Consider the following 21,979-nt stretch of genomic DNA (forward strand, 5'->3'; position numbering starts at 1 on the left):
ATAGGATACAGATGTGGGACACTTCAGGTAATGAGGCAGCACTTCTGGCCTTCTTGTGGCTCCAATAAAATGGATGTGAGCCTAAAGTTGCTCAGTTCTAAATAATGAGGCCCAAATATCCGAAACAAAAGTGGGCCTTTTTTTTTGGCAAACATGCGGTGCTCTGAGCCAGATGTAATCTGGATCTGGAGTGGGCCATGTGGTAAATGGTGAATATGGCCCAAATAGCACAAAACTAATGTGGGGCACCTGGTTGATATGCACTGTTGCTATGGCTTCCTTGTGGCCCAGATCTGGCAAACAGGAGTTGACCGCCCAATTGCCTTCATTCCAAGCGGTATGTGTGTTTCCTGTTTCCTGATTAGAAGGGAAATCTCCAAATCATGTGTGAAATCCACGAGTGGAATTAATATAGACTTCCTGACTGTACTGGTCCAGTTTGGTGCAGCTGAAACCACACCAGCAGAGTGCTTTGACGCCACCTGGCGGCCACAGTGGGTCTGTCAACGGGCAGGCGCCATCAAAGACAACAGCTTGTCTCATCACATTTTGGTCATAGTGACTGTCCCATTGATAACATGTGAGCATGAAGGCACCAGAAAACCAAAACAAAAGGTTCCCAATAGGAAACCAAAGGGAAACAAAAGAGGAAAACAAAGGCTAGTTAACTGTAAAGACAATTAACCTCTTGTTTCATTTGTTTGAATGGGACTGTAACATGTTTTGTATTGTTGTTATTTATCCAAATTGGCATATTGCAGTTAACAGGCAAGTACTTTCAAAACCATCCGTTAGCACAGGTCAACATGACGCATGCGCACACAAGGACCGACTTCATGCTTAATGGAACCTTTTTATCTTGAGGCTCTTTCTCTATCATCGTGCCTCTTTGCAGACATGATCCACTTTAAGCAACAAACACGTTTTGAACACCTGAGAGCGCTGTAGTTGGTTCAGGCGAACACGGAAGTACGTGTACGATGCACATCTCGTCAAAGTGGCCGAACCGTGTAGCTGCTGCTGAGTAGAACCACATTTCCCAGAATGCAGCGCGTAGTGGTGACATCCTCGCTGTGCATTGTAGGATGAGGTGAGGCGCTTGTTTTGGTTCTGCGGACTGTGACTCTCCGCCTGTCAGCTGAGGCCTCACGGGGCTTATATCTGAACCGACGCGGCTGTAGAGCGTCCTCTGTCCCCGGGAACCACTGCCGCACTGACGGCTTCACCTCCGCGGGTTTGCCGGTGAGTTTATCGCCATGTTATCGTCCGTCCCCACCAGGCTCATCATGCGAAGGTCGCGCAGCCTGTCACCGTGCAGCCGCGTGCTCCAAACCAGCGCGAGCGGCGGCGCGTGTCAGGGCGTCCGCGAGACACCGGCGGAGTCGAACCGGAACCCGATCGTCTCCAAGTCCCGCGTGTCCAGGAGGGGGATTTTAACCGAGGACCCCGCCGCGACCAGCGTCAACCCCACGGTGCAGTACCACCACCTCGCCCCTAGGTGGCTGTCCAGCCTGGAGAACCGCCGCAGCTCGTGGGCGGCTCTGGCCAGCAGGGGGCGCAACAACAACCGCTACTGGGAGGAGAGCGGCGGAGGTCAGGGCCGGGGCTCGGGTGGAGGAGCCGGCCGGGCAGGAGCGGCCTCTGTCGGCGTGCTGTCTGCTGCAGCCGTGGCCTTCTGCCTGAGGAAAGACTCTGACGACAAAGGTAGACACTGGATCAGCTGACATTGTACAGTCATAGAATAAACACCTTTTTCTTTTATTAAGTATTAGTTTTGTGAAGAAAGTGAATACAAGTTTGGTGGTAATCAGAGTTAATACTGTGGAATTTGATTTGTCTTGTTGCACAACAATGTTTATTTGTTTATGATTTCTACAGAGCCAGACAGAAAAGGATATTTGACAGCTGATGCTGATATTAGGAAGTAAAAAACTGATATATCGGCCAATTTATATATATTGATTAAAAAAATTGGGAACGATGCTTAAGATGTCATAATCAAACACCATGAAAAGAACTGTAAAAGACTTAATGCTTTACAGTTTAATCATGACGTGAATTAAGAAAATAAATACACATGCACATCTTTTCTGCATTGTTTATTCTGTAAAATTAACGTTTTCGTATCAGTAAACATATACGATTTGAATCGGAAAGGCTCCCATCGACTGATCATTTTTTGTGGTTGAACCGACAAATCCGTCTGGCTCTAATTCTCTACATTCTCCTTGTGTAATATTTTCTGTATCTCTTTCTCTTTTTGCACCATCAAGGTGATGCTCTTCTGGAGGCAGCGAGGACCAATCAATCTCAAGAAGTGACCAGGTATTAGACACAGTCCTCCAAAAAAATATCAATGAGTCTTCTTGTGTTTATGGCAAACAATGTTTTTCTACTATCTAAATGTATTTTACACATTTCACAGACATGTATATACAACAACACTTTGCAAATGAGCACAGAGAAGCATGTTGACGCTTCATTGTGAACCACGTGATTCAAGGAGGCTAGTGGGTGTAGTACAGGTTGTTTTTTATGGTCTACTCTTGTCAGACAGCTGCAAGTACTACCCTTATTTGTCATGATGGCAATGGACTGTATCACTGCTGAACCTGCCAGCAGTTGTGAACTGACCTCATCTGGGATGCTTTCGAAAAATCTTAATTTCTGAACCCCTCTGTTAGTGTGGACATCTCATTAAAACTGTATTTAAGGGCGCTACAGTAAATTTCTTGACCGGTTTTACGTTACTATTTGGGCAGAATATCCCCTGAATAATATATACTTATAATACAGTAAATATAAAATTACTCCAGTGTCCCAGCCCAAGTCATCTTCCTGAGCAGTTTTCTAGAATAGTCAGGAACATGTGGTTATGGAAACACCCATTATCACCTGTAGTCCCACCACTAACCACTAGGTGGAAGAAGAGCATCATCTGTGTCTGTGTGTCTGAGTAGGGGGTGTTTGTAGGACTGAAGTTCACACTCCACACCACTCATCACATTTTTAACACAGTGACTTGATTTAACTTTTGTTTGCATAACATTTATCTTTTTAAGATTCACAAATCCAATAATGTAAACACATACACTTAGTTTAATCTGAAACACGTCACCTGCAGATTCACTGTCCAGTCAGAGGTGTGTGCGCGTGTGCGTGTGCGTGTGTGTGTGTGTGTGTGTGTGTGTGTGTGTGTGTGTGTGCGTGTGTGTGTGTGTGTGTGTGTGTGTGTGTGAGTGTGTGCGAGATACAGCACTGCACCATGCTTGTAGTACTTCTTGGTCCCATCTGTCTTGTTGATCATATTTCATAACAAACAGATGATGGGACCCTGCAACACCTCTAGAACTTTATTGTGGAAATCACTTCATGATAGCAAAATATTAAAGCATCTACTACGTCCTATTTACCTTTGGATATGTTTACCGACACACACATCACTCTTCATGTTGACATGTGGTTTGATTTCCAATTAATTTCGCTGTTCACCACTGAAATAAATCAGATTAATGTTTACAATCTATTTTAACTGTCAAATTTATGATTGTTGTGTGTGCGCACTTTGTGTTGTTGTATATCGGCATCCAAATCCATGTACTAGAGTGTGTGCATACAAGTGTGTATCCATGTGTGTCTCCATTTGCGGGCTTGTGTTACCTGTGACCATGTGGCAGATGGTGTAGGTGAGAGTTCCAGTCAGCAGGTCACAGATGTGTTAAGTGCTTTGGTTTGAGTTTATAGAAGTGGTAGTGTGTCAGGGTGTGTCTGCTGAGTGGCAGCAGAGAAAGGAGAGAGGTCTGTCAACAAAAAAAAATCCTCAAAGATGGTATCTGTCACTTAAGGTAGTTCTTATCACAGTGTTAATTTTTCCGGTAAGTTTGGTTTTAATTAGTTATTTCATGCTATAAAAACGAGGTGAAATATCAGGACAGCAGAGTGTGTGTATCTACGGGATAGTGTGTAGCTACCGTGGCTCCATCTCCTGATTGCCCAATCTCTGGCTCCAAACACGCAAGATGGCAGCGTTCGTATCCAGGGTAATTTAGCTTCATTTCTGGATAGTGGGTGGAAGTGGAGATGTGTCGTCCATCTTTATAAACACTCTATGGGTGAAACCTTCCTTACGGCCCTGATGTCTATTTCCTCTAGTGTTTTAGCGGTAGTGTGTGACAGTGTTCAGTTTTTCATTTTGTGCAAGGTCTGATGTGACAGTTAGATCAAACATTTAAAACATACAGAAAATGGAACCAGCTATGTTAGTAATTTAATTGCACGTCCTTAAGAAGCAGCAGCTAACTGTTTCCCTCATCTTGGAGCACAGTTCATCTACAATTCTTTTCTATTCAGTCATGTGTTTGCTATCTAGAAAATGTGCACAGTGCAAACGCTGTGACTTCCCACACCTGTGTTTTTAACTCAAGTATAAAGAATGAAGAAGAAACCAGTACTGCACCCTGAGAAATTTGGATGTAGCTGTAGTGGTGATCCATTTCCTCATAACAAACGCTGATACAGTACAGAGCCAGAGAGCATCAGAGTTGAGTGCAGACCAGACTGAGGCCACCGTGTTGACTGTAAACACACACACACACTGTCTGCCGGCTCAGCACAGGAGACGACAGACGGATCCCTCACACACACACAGGCACACGCAGGGCTGTGCTGCTCCAGTACCTGATGTCATACCCTCAGGGAGAGAAAACCCGACACACACCTGGCTTACACCACAGACATTAACTGGTCAAAGAGCAAGTGTGTGTCTTCAGATAAGGACAAAGACAATGTGTGTGCGTTCTTAATGTTGTGTCTAACAAGGCAGGTCCATGATACAGAAACAAGCAGTTAAGCAGCTTTAAATCCATTTTATCTGTATTCATTCCCTTTCGAGTACAGAACAATAGTTTTTCTAGCATCATATCTCTGTATGTGTTAAGAGGCCAACATAACACTATACTAATAATGTTTTTCTACTAGTATTATATAGAAACATGTTTCTGATTTCATCTACTAAATACGGATTATTAAAACGATTAAATCCGAATCCCTTTCTGTTTCTTTTTCCCCCTCAGGCTGTTAAAGGAAGGCGTGGACCCAAATTGCCGCCACCGTCTCGGTTGGACCGCTCTCATGGTGGCAGCCATGAACCGACAGCATGGGTCAGTGTGTGTTTTACAGTTCGCCCTCCCGGATGAGCATATGTGTTTTGGTATCCTGCAGCTGTCTGCATGACTTAGCTGTGGAGCATATGTCATCCACGTCCCTGCTCCAGTTGTTACAGTAGTTCTTCAGAAGTGCAAAGTGTGACTTTCAGACTGACAGACGGTCTTTACCCGTTCCCCCATCTCGCTGCCCCAACAAATTAAATTAGCCTCCTGGCCCCCAGAACACACACAACACAGAGAGGGGCCGAGGTTAAGGCTGGGCCAAATCCAATTTACCCGGCTTTTTTTTTTTCTCCATCAGGACTGTGGTCACTTTTTTTGTTTAAGGGCCTCACAAGCCTCATGAGAACATGAAATTTGAATATGAAAATAGCGTAAAATGAGCTTACTTTAAATCCTAGGGTAACGGCTTCTGTGTCCTCGAGTTTTTAACACAGGGTGAATTCATGCCTCAAAAATGCCAACATCTTAATGCACTAGTGCCCTCTAATGCTTTAATATTTATATGAGGTTATAAATGTTGAATCAATTAACTGATTGTTCAATTAACTTTGAACATTTATTTTGATAATTTCTTTCAGCCATTTTTCAACAAATCTATCAAACAGTGGAAACATGGTTCTTTTAAATGAAGGACAAATGTAATGTCTTTGGATTTTTGATTAAAGGAGTGATTTGTCACTTAGGGCCCTCTCACAGTTTCTCTTCCATTTTATAGGCAATAATCAATCATACAATTCTAAGATTATTAATCAATGAATATAATTGTTAGCTAATCCTAAACATCAGATAAATATAAATTTATTTATATATATACGATAATGCTTGGATCATTTCACACAGTAGTATTTACATTTTTGTGTCATGAGTGGCTGCCGGTGTGAAACATGAATTTTATTGTTTTTAATGATGAGATTTGTTTGCTTCAGTGTTTTTTTATACAAATTTGGTCGTGTGTGTGTGTGTTTGAATCTGTATGCATTGTGTTTGTGTGTCCCTGCACTGTCCTGTGTGTGTGTGTGTGTGTGTGTGTGTGTGTTATGAGTGCTATAACTCAGCGAGGCAGTGACACTCCTCTGTGTTTAATCCTGTCCTCCAACCCCCCAATGAGCCGTCACTGCTGCAGGGAAGACAGAACATCGGTTCACACACATCACTCACACACACATACACACACATTCATATCCACTCACAAAACATCCACACACACACAAAGGAGGATGCATGTGTGAATACATGCATAAACACACGCACAAACAAGGCGAGTTCATTCTAAATATCTTACAGGCCAACTGTCTATTACTCAGCTACACACAACTTTATTTGCAGCCGTTAAGTGAAAACACAGTGAGCATTACTCATGAGAAAGGTCTAGCCCGTAGCTACAGTGTCAGTATGGATCCCATTGTTGAATTATTTCACCCCCTCCCTCCCTGTGTATTTATATTTTACTGGACCAGAAGTGATCACTGTGTTTCAAGAGACAGTTGCTGTGTTTCAAGATTTGACCACATTGTCCTTTCAGTGGAAAGTGTAGCTTTCAACTGTTTCTCTGTGTAGCGTCCACCAGGAAGCGCCTCTCGTGTTCAGGGGTCGAGGTGCTGCTGGATGAGAGAATCAGGGGTGGAGTAGAGGGGTAAGAGTTAAGGCTGAGACATCGAGGGGGTGTGTGTTTGCTGAGCTTTGATGTGCGGCTAAATCAGGGAGGCGCAGGGCCTGGCTCAATGTTTGCACTCTTTAACACACAATACCCATCTCCATCTCTCTTTCTCTCCCTCCATCCCTCCCTCGCCGCATTCACGTGCACAATGAGCGCTCAGCCGAGTGAGACGCCTGTTGACCGTTCCGACCTGTCGGCCGAGCGACTTGATGGGGAGGGAGGGAGAGCGGAGGGATGATGGAACGAAAGGATGAGTGGCTCGTCGGGAAAGAGAGGGAGAGAATAGTTGAGCAGTGGAGAGAGAGTGATGTGGAGTGGGATTATGGGTTTGGGACTGGGATTAGCTCAACTGAATAGAAGTGAAAGTGCTCCCCTGTGAAATATTATCATCTTTTAGTCACTGAATCACTTACTGTATGTGTTATCATTGATTCCTACATGTTTTCCTCTCAGTACTCTATAAATAAATATATTCCCTCTGGTGGCCACAAATCCACATATGAGGTTTAGTGCAATGATTTTTCTACATGTGCACATCCCTGCAGTTTTCTAGAACAGTAACGATCATGAGAACCCAGTGCTGGAAATGATGTGAGCTCACATTCTCTCACAGCAACAATCCAGAGCTGAAAGTTGGACATGGACTTTGCTCTGTCAATTGAACAGAGGAGAAGTGATGGGGGTTATTTGTGTTAAACTGAATAATTAAATTGAATTCAATTAAATGACTCTACGGATTTCCATGAAACTTGATGAAAAGATGGGATATGACCCAAAATGAAACAATAAATGGTGTTGATCTGGACAAAGATCTGATGATGAGGAAACTTTCACAGTGGATTTCATGATCTGTTGTTTTATTGACTTAGCTTTTAGGCTTGATTGAATTTAACGGGACTTTTGGGCCTTGGTGGAGGTATTTGTGCCGTTCTAGTAAACAGTGATGTGACTTTTAACAGTAAGTATTCAAGTTACGAAGCAGTAACAGCATGGCACAGTAACAGGGGTTGTTCACCTTGATGAAGTTCTAAAGATGTGTTGGTTTGTTCAAACTGCAGTAAGATCCAATTACCTGCTGCTCTTTATCAAGCCAGCCATATTAAAAACTGATCTGCTGATGAACTATATTTTACAAACACACTGGTGCATGATGAACCTGAGACATTTTAGGTCAGTAATTCCAAGAATAACCAATAATAAAAAGACTTTGTACATGCATATTAACATAAACGTATTTGTTTAAGCAGTAAATCATAGCAGTGTGTTTTTTGTGAATAAACTGTGGATGTTTCTTAAATATTGCAATTATTCATTATTACTTATTTAGGTCCTCTAACCGTATATATCAAAGTAATTTCCAAACTAGTAGAGTGCATAACGTCCCCGAATGAAACCACATTGAAATTAACTAGATCCAGACTTTTGCACCATAAATATCAGTCCCCTAAACATGCCCGATTTTTTTCCATCAAGATCCATGAATTATTCTTTGAGAACACAATCTCACAGTGCGGTGAACTTCTCCTCCTGGCATCTCCGTGACCCCAGGTGTGCACCAGATAACACAAGGTCAAGTGAGGTCCAGCGTCTGGCCCAGGTGGTCAGAGACATGGATGGTCAGTTCAGCTCAGGTGTCCATTGTAGCAGTGGAGAGACGGAAGTGTCTGTTTCCTCTGTCTTCCCTCCAGGGCAGGAGGGGAAACTAACACCAGCCCTCAGCAGTCAAACCAGTCACCTGCTGGTAAAGCTCAGGCCGAGCTCAAAGGTTAAACCTACCAGCCCTGGCATCAATGAAGTGAATGATGAGTGGCCATTAACACAACTTTGGTGCAATGCAAAATGTTTTCGGAAGAATAGCGCCCTCTGCAGCCCCACGTGGTTAGTTTTGTTGGGCTCTGTGTCCGAGCGGTCAAGTGGTTTTCATGCAGAAAAAGAAAAAAAAAACTATTGATGTGTTGAGTGGAGCTCTGACTGTGTAGTACCACTCACTGTAAATGAAACACAACTCACAAGTCTTTTTTTTGTTTTTAGTCTTCAACTGATCTACGGTTCAGCATTACTCCTGAAAGACGAAATCCGATCGTTTAAGCTGCGACTCTCAGTCAGTTACACACTTCTCACAGCAGATTGTACACACTCACCAAAGTTACATTGGGCAAGAACAGGCGTTTTGGGTGAGGAGTTGGAATCAATGTGGCACCGTTCTCCATATTCCAAGTCAGTGAACCATCCATGTAATGATTCCGGAACTCTGTGTCTGTCTATGGCTCTCATATCTCGAGAAACGTTCATCTTATCGACCTCACACTTGCATTTGTATTGTTAAGAGTCCAAGGAAGTGCAGCGTTGAACTTGGTGCGATGTGAACACGAGATACGTTCAATTTAAATCAAATTTGAATAAACGAGTGACCAACGCTCTGTAGCAGCAGCGGCTGGGACTCATCAACGTAAGTGACGCTGTCCATCACGACAACAGGCGAATTCATGACAACGACAACAACAACTGATTCTCCAGTTAAGGGTTCTGCGTACTGAGGTGAACTTCACCAAACTTTGAATAAACAGGTGAAAAGCTCTTTGTGCAGCAGCGGTGGTGCAGCTGCAGGTTTACTCGTCCTGCAGTTCACTTTTACAGTTTCAGAAAGAACTGCAACCAGCATTACCCCAGGCCAAACAAACAGGCGTGTTGTTTAGAACGGCACCATTCAAACTGAGTTTAAAGCTGATGTTTGAAGGCCAAAAAACATGCATAGTGTTACTTTACTAAAGGTAAACTTTCTAAAGCCGTTCAACAAAACTGTTGGGTAGTGCTTGATGATTGGTTTCCATCTCTTCACTGGAAGGAAAAGGGTATGAGATCCATTACGGATGGTTCAGTTAACAAAATACTGCTTATATGCCAGGTTACAACCTGCGACAGCCACAGAGGATTGTGACAATGGACCCAAGCCTGGCAAGGAAATTGGAGATTTGGAGGCACTAAGCTCTGGGACAATAAAATTATCATGTAATTTGCAGGTGATTTTGTGGGTAATTCTAAAATTGTGTTAGAAAGTCTGTAATTTAGACTTTTGAGAGAATCAGGGGTGGAGTCCTTGTCCTTGTGGGGAGTTAAACCTAATTAACCTTTGCATGCCTTCAGTTTGGCTTCAAATTAGTGCTGCAACTCTCCTCCTAAACGTCCCAAATAAAGTTAACCACTTGATGATCAGTTGATTAGTAAAACTATAAAGTCTTTTCAAAAGCTCATTAGTTTTAGCACTACGCTGTGTAATTAAATCTCCCCCCTTTCATCTTTTTTAGCTGCACTTCCCTCCTTTCATCCACTCCTCCTCCTCCTCCGCACTCTTCCTCTTTTTATCCCTGCATGTTGACTTTCCTGATGCCATTAACCCTTTTCAGACCATCTCATTTCTTCACACAGTCCTGCCCAGCCTCGTGTGACCAACACACACAGTTCGAGTTTGTGTGTGTGTGTGTCTGTATGTGTCTCAGAGGATGCATCCATGTGTTTGTAGAAGTGCTTGCAAGGGTGAGAGGAGAGCCCTCCGTGGGTCACGGCCCCCCCCCCCTGCCGGCCCACAGCCACAGTGATACAGTAACAAAAGGGGACCTCCCCATAGTCCTTTTATACCCGCTCAGCAAGGTCACACACAAAGACCTGGTCAGGCTGTTCTCAGCCTCGCTCTCCCACAGGAACACGCATGTTCTACAGTCGAGACACCAACTAAGTCTCCAGCTATAGTAACGTCATTAACGGAGAAACCAGAATCATTATTATCATGAATAATCTATAGTTTTACTGATTATTAGGGTGATATGTTTGAATATTGTGCTGTGGTATTAGAGCCTCTACTGCTTTTTTTTATGTTTTCACTTGGATCCCGCAAAAACTACCACACAGATTTCTGCCAAACTTGATGTAAGGATGGTGCCTGGGAAGAACTCATTAAAGTGTAGATTAAGGGTCGGATCCATACATTTCTTTTTTGGTGGTAACTATTATGGCAGTCAGCAGAACGCGTACTTCTGGAGGTTATATTTTCACCCCTGTCTGTCTGATTGTCAGCAGAATTACGCAAAAAATACTCAACAGATTTCCACAAAACTTGGTGGAAGGATGGGACATACATTATGGCATGGATCCAGATTTTTTTCCCCTCTTTCTTGAACATAGATGGTGCTCTTTGACTTTTTCTCTGTTTTCTCAGGGAATATTTCAAGGATCAGGCACATTTACGGGACTGATATCTATGAGTGTGTGCAATTTCGTGCAGCTTGATTGAATTTAAGGGGGTGTGCTGAGGGTCATTCTAGTTTGTATGATAAATGATAATCTACTATTTTGATAATCAGTTGACAGTCATATGCTGAATGCAGCTTCTCAGATGTGAAGATTTGATGCTCTACATTATCATATCTATTAGTAGACTTTGGTTTAGACCATTGGTTGGATAAAATGGGGAATTTGTAAATGTCACCTTGGGCATTTTTCACTTTTTTCCAAATGCACATTTTAGAGAGAAAACTGCAGATCAATCTCTACTGGTTGAATCCCAATTTCCATTCATTCATTGATGCTTCAAGCATTTTACTGCTGTCAAATACAATTTTTAAAAATATTTTTATAAATTCTTTGTCCTGCTTTAATTCTGATTTCCTTTTTTACGAAGGCGCTCCATCATTGAGCTCATGTCTCATTTTAAAGTGCTGCTGTAGCATGTTAAGTAATAAGGTTTGTTTATTTCTAAGAAGTCCACATCATCCTCTTAGGAATAATCATTATTTCTCCATTTAAGCGTGTTCAGGCCACTGCCATAACCATTTAGCTAAAAAATGATCCATCACTCTCTGCCAGGATGAATTACACAGTCACAGGTTTAATGGCAGCCAGCAGCGTACTGGCTGGGTTCATGTTTCGGCCATCGCCCCCCCCGTACTCCCCTCCAAGTCGCCACAGAGAAGCTAACCAGCTTTTGTGTGCACGTCTGTGTCTCAATGTCAAAGCCATTGCTCACGTTCATGGTGGTAAATATAAAGTGTGTGTGTTCTGTAGACGGAGAGACGGTACCTGGAATGTCCGTCGGGTCACAGTGAGTGGTGTTGCCGAGGTACTCGTGTTTGTTCTATAAGGCGGTACGCTCCAATGAAGGACTACACACAAACACCCACTCCAACACACAGACTACCCCCCTTTAACTGCGCCGGAAACGGGCCCGTCCCTCGCCCCCTTCAATGTACACACATGTACATGTCACGAAACGGGCGAGTGAGTAGTGAAGGGGTGAAGCAGACGCTAAGAGTCTATACACCATAACGGGAAAGACGAGAAGTGAAAGTGAATCAGGTGAAAGAGTTGTGGTCATTTGAGGAATTGGATATTTGCAGCTATGTCTGTGGACATCGAGTTTGTTCTCTAACAATGACTCTCTGGTAAAGTGTCTAGACTCTAAAGGGAAACAAGTGTTGTCCCATTTCCAAATCCAGTCGATATCCTACTTCCAGTAACAGAGCTCATTATGGCCTCAGATGGCAAAGATGCTTAAATGTGTTTAAGGGAAACAGTAAGATTTTGAAATGCAGCAATATGGGATTTCAGGACTGATTATCTCTGTAAGTTTTTTTGATTAAATCGTGTATTTTCACACTAGCAACAGAGATGTCCAGACAGCTTTCACTGTCCACTGCAGGAACAGGTCTGCTCTCATTTTGTCTTTACTTGTGCAGTGTACGTTCAAAATATGCCCGTCCGTAGGCTGATCTTTTGAAAGCATCATCCCCAAAAATTATTTTCTGCAATCTGCCATTGCATTGTCCTCCTCTCATAGCATCTGGGTGATGGTGTAGAAAGTGCCATTGCTGCTGACTCCCACTTTCCTTACAACACTGGCACATCTGCATGATAAACAGTTCAGGTGCTGCCTGCATAGTGTAGCTGCACCTTTTTCTTCTCGTCAAGTTCCATGTAGAAAGGTCATGTCCTCATTAATAAACCCAGGGTTTCCCATAGAATTCACTCAATCTATGGTGGTAGCGTGGGTGCACGTGCACAGGCACGAACATCGCTCTCATGCAGATTCGGAGTGACTGTTACACAGACTAAAAAGTGAAAGAAACGTTCTCGCATGAGAGAGAGTGAATTTCAAGCCACTTGCAGGTACATGCACAACTGCAGCTGAAAATATTCAGTCTGACTGTGTGGACGGTAAAAACTTAATGGACGTTAGTGCTTGATAGTGTAAAAGCAAGCATGCGGCTAATAGCGCTGTACATAGCTATACAATTCAGCAGCGCAGCAAAACATCAAGTTAGAGATCTCTTATGTTATTATGAAAAATTTTGGTTAATTATTTGAGAGTTTTTTCTCTTCACAGTCGCCAAAGTGCTGCTCATTGTGGAAACTGTTGGGTTTCTCTGCAATTTTTAACATCTTGACCTTATGAAATGCCTTGAGATAATGTATATTATGATTTGGCGCTATACAAATAACTATTAATTCAGTTATGAAACTGTGGCAGGACAAATACGGCAGGCTAACACAGTCTAGATAGTTAATGGGAAACACTGTATACACATGCCAAGTTTAGGCAAAATCATTAGAATAACTTCAGAGGAGCTAATCTTAATAATACTCCGAATCTTTACTTATTTAAATCTTTACCCATTCACATCAGGTTTTGAGTGACATCCTTAATTGTCTTCATCTTCTTATATAAATTCCTCCTTAACAAATCCTATTATTGGCTCAAATTCCTTTACTTGAACATTAGCAGGAATTATGATATCTCATTTATCAGCCACCAATATATCATCCATCCCCGTGTATAATGTCATTATTTCTTATGGAAAATTTGTTCAGTTTCCAGCATCAGTGCCTGCAAGCTGTTTTGGAAATGCAGTGATTGCCTGTGTGTATTTCTGCAAGAGAACAATAATGTGGATTATTACATGTGTATAAATGTGTGTTTGTGTATTTTGTTGTTTTCCAGTGTGGTGAAGGTTCTGCTTGAAGCTGGTGCTGACCCAAACGCTGGAGATCACTTCAACAACGTCTACGACACCTCGCGGGAGAAAGGCATCCACTCTCTGGAAGGTTAAAAAACAACAACACCCATTGCGTGTGTGTGTGTGTGCGCACGCGTGTGTGTGTGTGGTTGTATATTACACATATGAATCCCAAGTGTTGGACATTATGAGACATTATAATTTGCATAAGGATTTGCATATGTACACGTTTCATTTCTTCTTTATTTGTTTCCGATGTTCGATGACAAGTATTGTGTGTTTTATTTGTTTTTCTCCTGAGCTGCATACACAGTCACGCACAAACACACTGACAGGATGGCACAGGCGCGCACACACACACACACACACACATCACACACACACATCACCACCCCCCCAGTCTGCGTTGGGTTTCTGTAGACATATTTATATGGGATATGTATATTGCAGACATTTATATGGCTGTCAGGTTTGGGTCCACGTGGGGCCGGCGTAGCGTGGGGAAGCGTTTCCCAGACGCACACTGATGGATGGGCTAGGGGGGCCTGTGCGACGCTTTATTGGGTTAGCTATGATTATCCCGCCCTGTCTCTCTCTCTTTCCCTCTCTCTCTCACACACACACACACACAATGCAGAGAGAGACTCTCAGAGCGACAGAGGAAAAAGAGTGGGATGAATTGAGCAAGGGAGGGAAAGACTGATGATGCAAAGGAGGAGGAAAAAGAGAGAAGCGGTGAAAGAAAAAAAGGAGATAGGGAGAAAGAAAGGGAGTGAGAGGAATGGATGTTTGGAGGTGTGTTAGGTTAGAGGGAGAGAGCGATTAAAGGGAATGGGCTGGATGATGGCAGGGAGAGGAGAGGAAGTCAGGAAATGGATGAGACAAAGTTATTGGGAAAGAGGGAGCACAGGAGGGAGGAGGGAAGAGGGCGCAAGTGATGAAAGGAGTTGATGGATGCCGAGGAGGAGAGGAAGGAGGCAGAAAAATAAAAAAAGGGATGATGGAGGAGTGGCACGAGATGAGCGCTCTTATGAAAAAGAGGAGTAAGGAGAGAATGATAGACTATCTGTGTTATTAGGAAAGAGAACAACAAAGCAGGCCCTAAAACACAGCTTGCATTATTACAACCATGTCGGTGAGCTTAAATCTGTGAAAATGAACAAGTCTTCATAAGCTGGAAACAGGAAAGACAATTCTGTAGACTGCAGTGTTATCACTGACACACTGTGGAGTCACGCTGTTGAGCGAGAAGTTGTCTGGGTTTTATGTTAAATTAGTTTGTTAATTCATCTTAATCATTTATTCAGCTTCAGGGAATATACTGTGTGCTTCTCAAGCCCCAACTAACATCTGGCTTTTGTCTGCAATGGGAATGGATATAATCGGCTTTCACTCCCAGGTCAAATGACTCTGCTGTAAACACAGCTCCAGATCCGATTGGCTCTGATGGAAACGTGGAACCCAAGTGAACTTGAGCTAATTTGGCAAGACAGTGAGGTGAGAGAGGGCCTCAGTTTTTGGTGTGTTTGTGTCATCAAATTTGACACACTGGAGAAAAAAAAGAAAGGCAACCACCTTTTCAATGCATTGAAAAAAACGCCATAAACCTTCAAATTTTGGTGTAAAGAGGTTTCAGATTGGAATCGTAGGACGCTCTTCTCGTTTCCATCTTTGAGCAATTGTTTAATTCTCTTAAATCCAATTTAAAAAAATTTTGTCGGACATCAAATTTTTTAAATTTGTAATAGTTTAAACATCTCTCATGAACCATGTTTTCAGTATTTGCGTGTGTGTGTTTCTCTTTCTTATCTCTAATCTCTCGTTCCTCTGTACAGTCCTGGTGTCCAGAGAGGATGAGTTTAGCAGCAGGCTCAGCAGCAGGGCTGGTTTCCGTGGCTGCACGGCGCTGCACTACGCCACACTGGCTGACGACCCACACACCGTCCGCATGCTGCTGGAGGCTGGTAAGTCACAGTCCACCCATCCTAACCCCACCCCAACCCCCCACATTACAGTCCTTGTTGGACCACTGACATTTTCCAGATAACAAACCATGCCGGCACGATCAAATCACGTGATGTGTCTTGTGTATTTTTTGGGTCCAATATGTTGAGATTCCCAATGTTGAAGGGAAACATTTATTGACTGGTCATATAGGCAATGTTGTGCTGGAAAATCATGCCAAACATTCTCAAGGTAAATATTTTTTTCACATGGTATAAAAAGGCAAAATCAAAAGCAATCAAAAATGCCCAAAATAGTGTAGGACTCCTCAGGGTTAAAGGAATTAAATGTAAAGTTGTACCTGTGAACATTTGACATCATAGTGAAATGATACTTCTGTTACATGCACCATGTTTTCTTCCAACCTGAATAGTTCAAGTCTGTGGCCGACATGTGAAAGTAGTTTCCCAGACTTCACTACGTCTCTTCACTTTCAACACTTTCATGTTCCTCGTTTTATTGAGTTCTCTCGAGGCTCTCCATCCGGACCACCTCTAATAAAGAGAGAGGGAGAAAGAGGATTGATGACGGAGGAGTTTTGCTCTCCCTGCTAAGATCAACCATGTCTGTCTTTCATGAAGGAAAACTCCAGAAAAGAGACCACTTCAGGTGCAGTCACGGTCTGGAACAAACTGAACCATGGTTCGGTTCTTTTTTTTTTACGATATTACAGTGGCAACAAAAAAAAGTGAACCAGTTCATTAATTTACTCAATTTAAAACAGAAACCCTACTAGTCACCAAATTGACATCATGCTGACGTCAGACAAACGCCTGGCTACAAACCAATCAACGTCAAGTATATTATTTATTGTCCTGATGAATCAAGAAGTTTCATTTTATTTATGCTCAGATTTAAAGCCATTTAGAATTTTAATAATGTTTTATAGTAGAGTGTGGAGACCTGATCTGAGCCCCACCCGGGTCCCGAGGGGGTTAGGGCTAGTTGTGGTCCGAGCGGTCCTCTATTTTACATCCCCCTTTATTAAGATAACATTGTTTACGTTAATTAGGTAAAGAAATTCATTCAAAAATGTACCATGTAATCATTTCAGGGGAAAAAATACTGAGTCATACACTTTCATTTCTAATTCGGGGGTCCCAGATTTACCCCGACATATGCTGGGCCCCTGACTTTCCTCTTTGGTGTCCTCGGAGCTGAAGGCTGCTTATTGTCTCCATGAGCTTTAAAAAGCGTTCCATGTATCATCATCTTAACGCGTCCACCCCCCGAGTCATATAAACAGTATTACAAAGCTCATTTGAAATTGATCACTTGTCCCCCTCTCCATTCACCCCCACTGCATCTGCACCTGTCGTTGACTCAGCTCCACCGGCACACACACACACACACACACACACACACATCAACACACTTGTGGACCCTGAGGGCAGAATATCCCCCTCAGTTTCCAGGCGAGTGGCTTTTAAACAAGCTCTGCCTAGTTGAACTGTGACCTCTGCACAGAACATGCCCTTGGGCTAACTCCACAATCACAGGATGTGTGTCTTTATGAGTGTGTTTTTGTGTGTACGAGTGTGTATGTGTGTGTGCACTCAAGCCTCCATTTCTGAATATTAAAATATTCATGTATTCATGAATGCTTTTATCCTTTATATTTACTTCAGTTTCCAGTCGCCTTTTTGAACCTTACCTTGGATGACATTTGTAGTTGTTCCTTTTTAGGCTGATGGGTTTTTAATCTAAAAACACTTTTGGATCAAACACCCCAACCTCCACCACCCTCACTGTACACACACACACACACACACACACACACACACACACACACACACACACACACACACACACACACACACACACACACACACACACACACACACACACACACACACACACACACACACACACACACACACACACACACACACAAGCAAGTAATAACGTCGTCTTGTTTATGTTTATGATGGATGGTGCATCGGAAGCCGTGTCTGCCCGTCTCTCCCGTCTCACCCCTGTGCCTGTAAGCACTCTCAGTACGCTTAAACAAATCACCTCGTCTAACTCAATCCAGTGTTCCGCAGTCGCATTTTTGAATTAAAAAGGTACGAAATTTCACAAAGCAGAGACATTTGCTTTAAGACAATCAGATTAAAGATGGGTTTGCTTGTGACTTGCCTGACTGGACCATGGCAGGGTTGGCGCCACTGTCATGGCAAATAACAGTCATGGCATCACTTACTTTCAATTACGAACACGTCGCTGATCGAGTGTGCGCGTGTGTTTGAGACAGATTTTCCATATGTATAGACATTTATACATGTTTTGATTCCTGTTTAATTATTCTCGACAAAGCTTGTTTAATCTGTATTAAATCCACTTCCCCTTTGTTGTCTTCTACCCATCCTTTCTTACATCATCACCCAAAATCGTATAACCTTCCACAGCTTCAGGACATCTATGAGGATTTGGGTGTGTTTGTCATTTCTCCCTCATGTATGTGCACATTGTGTGTGTTTCTGAATAGTGGTGTGTGTATCCTCCACCTTGTTATTTCCCCTGTGTTTGCGTGCGTCCATGCTACTCCACCGGCCGTGGATTTGCTCTTTTGGCCTTAGCCAGCCCTCGGCTCGCATCTCCATCCATCACAGTCTCCAGGCCCACCCTCGGGCTCCTCTGCAACCCTCCAGTCCCCTTGCTCTACCTGCGGAGGCTCTCTAGCTGTTCCCCAAGCTCCACATCAGGCCCGTGGCCAGGGGCGCACGATAATGGGCGGCTCTGTAGGTGGTAGGAGGCTAGAGGAGACACACATGCTCACAGACGCACACAATACAGATACAAGGACACACACACACACACACACACACACACACACACACACACACACACACACACACACACACACACACACACACACACACACACACACACACACACAGACCAGCAGGGTCTCTCTCCCACCAGCTGCAGTGAAAGAGAGGGAGGAGGAAATAGGAAAGAGGAGGGGACTCCTAATAGGCATAACTAAAGCGCTCCTAATGAAGGGATCCTCTGTATGCGTGTGTGTGTGGGTGTGTGTGTGTGTGTCCCTCTGTCTGTCTGTGTGTGAGTGTTGTTAGTGTTGATCCTGTTATAAAGTGCTATGGCCCAGAGGGTTGGCCTGATATTAAAGCCCTAAATGATGCTATTTATTATGTCCTCTGTGTGGGTGTGTGTGTGTGTTTGTGTAGGGTACTTTATTGCTTTCCTCCCTCATGTTTTTGGTGGACATGGGGGGGTTAGTACACCACTAGTTGTTGAGATCGATCGCTTGCTGAGCAGGTCACAAAACTTAGGGGTTTATCGATAATCATCACAGCGATTATTAGTCTCTGTGGTCGTGCACGGAGCAGAAGAAATACAAACCTGCACCTGTATTGATTACTATGTGCAGTTTCTGAGTGCATCTTACTCAGGAAAAACTCCAGATGGGTTTTTTGGCTCTTAATGCACAGCTAGCAATCCGTAGTCATATAGTGTGGTGCTTGAATGCACCATTTTTAAACTGTTAAAAATATCTACCCTCATCAGGTTAAAGGGCGCAGTGGAGACCTTAATATACACTCGATAGATGTAGAGGACAGCATTGTCACTAACAGTTTGTCAGTGATTTATTTTAATCATCCTACCTCCTGGTAACAGAGAGATTTCAGTGGATTTCCCTGCCGTCGAACCATTAAAGTGACACATTTCATGTCACTTCCATAAGTTTGCACTGTTTTTCCTACATTTCCTCTCACGAGTGTCAGTAATGTCTTAAATTGAATTAAGGCCTCAGACTTTTTTTTGCCAAAGATTGTTGCACAGTGACTCGTCACAGAAATTCTTTTGAATCTGCAGCGGTTCCTGTGAAGTAAAGCGAGGGAAATCCATGTATTGCAGAAGTGTTGCGTCGTGTTTCATGATTTACTATTTTATTAGGGTCCCCATTAGCTGATGTCGAGCATCTGTTGCTCTTCCTGGTTCCTCTTCTCGTTCATCATAGTAGAACTAAAACTACTATCAAACTTTGATGAAAACAGTATTTGTTTTATATATTTCAGACAAGAGCAGGACTCAATGTTGTTTTCAATAGTGCTGATACAAAATCTAAATATACATGTTTTTTTTTATTTTACAAAAAACTCAAACCTCTTAAATGTTTCTAAATGTATTGCTAAATTACTGTAAAACTGGCAAGTTTTATTTAAATCAGAGACTGATCAAAATCTGATCGAGCATTCAATATCAACTTTAACACTGACAGAGATTCAAGCTGTGGGCATGTACGTGTGACTGGAACGAGTACACAACTCTCAGGGAACACAAATCTTGAAGATTATGGTCAACCCTGGTTTGAGGCTTGAGTTCTCCTGCAGCGGCTTTGCTGCATGTCTTCTCCTGCTCTCTCCCTCTTTCACACCTAACAATAAAGACAATAGTTCCCAAAAATATATTTTAAAAAGAAGAAAAGGAAATGTAATGTGGATCCGGACACAGGGCTGGATCCAGGAAATGTGTATGTTTTTCTTTATCATATGGTATAAGGTATTTGTTGACATTTTCACCCATGTTCCTTTGGAGAACAATTCATGGATCTTTAGGGGACTGATATTTATGATTTTGTGAAATAAGGTACAGATCCAAATAAAAATCCTGATCTAGCAGATTTAAATGTGGTTTAACAAAGGGACTGTTGGGCCTTGGCCGGGGTATACACTCTACTGAGAACTATTCAAGTTGAGTTCTTTTAAAACATTAATTCAATTTTCAGTCGTTGATGTGATGGAAACATTCACCTGTTTGTGTGGAGGCACGAGTGCATGGATGTGGTGGCACAGGTCAGGGCAGAAGGCACCGCTAACCATCCTCAGTGACAAGCAGGGCACCAGAGTCCATCCCTGGCACACTTCACACGTGCTGTTTCTTTGTTTCCTACGTTTATACTCCAATTCCTTTAAAGAGAATCTGTTTAACAAAATCTTTCCTCCATTTGACCCTTCCTGCTGTGTGGAAGTGTGTGCACCTTTGTGCACCAGCGGCCCCCAACCTGCATCAACCTGCAGTGTGTATAGATTGTATAACAGTGTAGGGCGTTGGTGTGCGGGTGTAGGGGTCGGGGTGTGTATTATTGGCACGAGTTGCAGATATGAAACCCCCACAGGGTCATTGCGTGGCCCTGCTGCTTCACTGCAGTTAGCTTCTTGAACCCAGGCGACCTCTCACCCCTAACCTCACTCACTGGATTGACGTTTTGGGCCTCCTGCTGAGGCAGTTGGTGCACGTTCTTGTGATTCTCAAAGTAAAAGCAACAATAGACATTTTTCATTCATGCGTTGCTACAAATGATTAAATGTTCATTCAATATTTGTTTTCATTTTTGTTTGTTTGTGTTCTTTTGCACAGGTGCCAACCCCCTGCACACCAATGGTTTGGAACACACTGCAAGGGCCTATGCTAAGGAGGGAGACGTGGGCACAGTGCTGCTGGAGTGGGAGGGAAAAGTACGACACACATACACACACACACACACACTTTGTTCTGCTTCCGCACGAGCTGTGCAGATTGTCCAAGCAATTAAAACAACATTAGTTTCTATGCAAACGCGTGTGTTGATACTGAAGTTGTTTCCTGTGGCCTGGTCTAAACGACTCGGCACAATTCACTCAGCAGACATCTGTGTCATTTACTTGTCCTCGTGCAAACAGACACGCTCTCATCAGGAGGTCTGTGTCAGTGTGCTGACTGAGTGACAGGTGCTATTGAGTATTAGAGATTTGAAAGCTGGCTGAGGTTAACCGGGGTTAAAAACCTGCTGAAGAACAAAGCTAGTATATAATATAAACTACATGTAATTTAAGACAGTCAGGATTTTGGTGGTTATGTTGTGTCATAAGCTGCTTTCAGACATGTTGCTGAATTTTGGGTGAGCGATTGGGTGGGTTGTTGATGTTTCTGACACGCTACAGATGCAAATTTGGAAAAATCCCAAAATCTCGTAGGTGGTAACTTGGAAAGACATCGAGATTTGAGAGCTTTTGATGATACCGGCCGAGGCAGAGGTAATTCTACGTCATGTCCTGCCTCATTCATTCAATATTTCCTTGTTGTTGTGAACACATCTGACCCGAACAATCTCCTGCTGCATTCTATATTTATGAAAG

At 43.1% G+C, this 21,979-nt stretch overlaps 1 protein-coding gene across 1 annotated transcript in view; it reads left to right on the forward strand.

Annotated features, from left to right (window-relative positions):
- Positions 1 to 951: 951 nt before the first annotated feature.
- The window catches only part of clpb (caseinolytic mitochondrial matrix peptidase chaperone subunit B), a 35,918-nt gene continuing 14,890 nt past the window's right edge, over positions 952 to 21,979 (forward strand). Inside the window, exons 1-6 of the mRNA XM_034605415.1 lie at positions 952 to 1,704; positions 2,274 to 2,325; positions 5,073 to 5,159; positions 13,817 to 13,920; positions 15,668 to 15,796; positions 21,222 to 21,319. Coding sequence (XP_034461306.1) covers positions 1,257 to 1,704; positions 2,274 to 2,325; positions 5,073 to 5,159; positions 13,817 to 13,920; positions 15,668 to 15,796; positions 21,222 to 21,319 — 918 coding nt within the window. The 5' untranslated portion in view covers positions 952 to 1,256. The remainder of the gene's footprint in view (positions 1,705 to 2,273; positions 2,326 to 5,072; positions 5,160 to 13,816; positions 13,921 to 15,667; positions 15,797 to 21,221; positions 21,320 to 21,979) is intronic.

This window comes from Hippoglossus hippoglossus, chromosome 13 (assembly GCF_009819705.1).
Source record: "Hippoglossus hippoglossus isolate fHipHip1 chromosome 13, fHipHip1.pri, whole genome shotgun sequence".
NCBI classification, from domain to species: domain Eukaryota; kingdom Metazoa; phylum Chordata; class Actinopteri; order Pleuronectiformes; family Pleuronectidae; genus Hippoglossus; species Hippoglossus hippoglossus.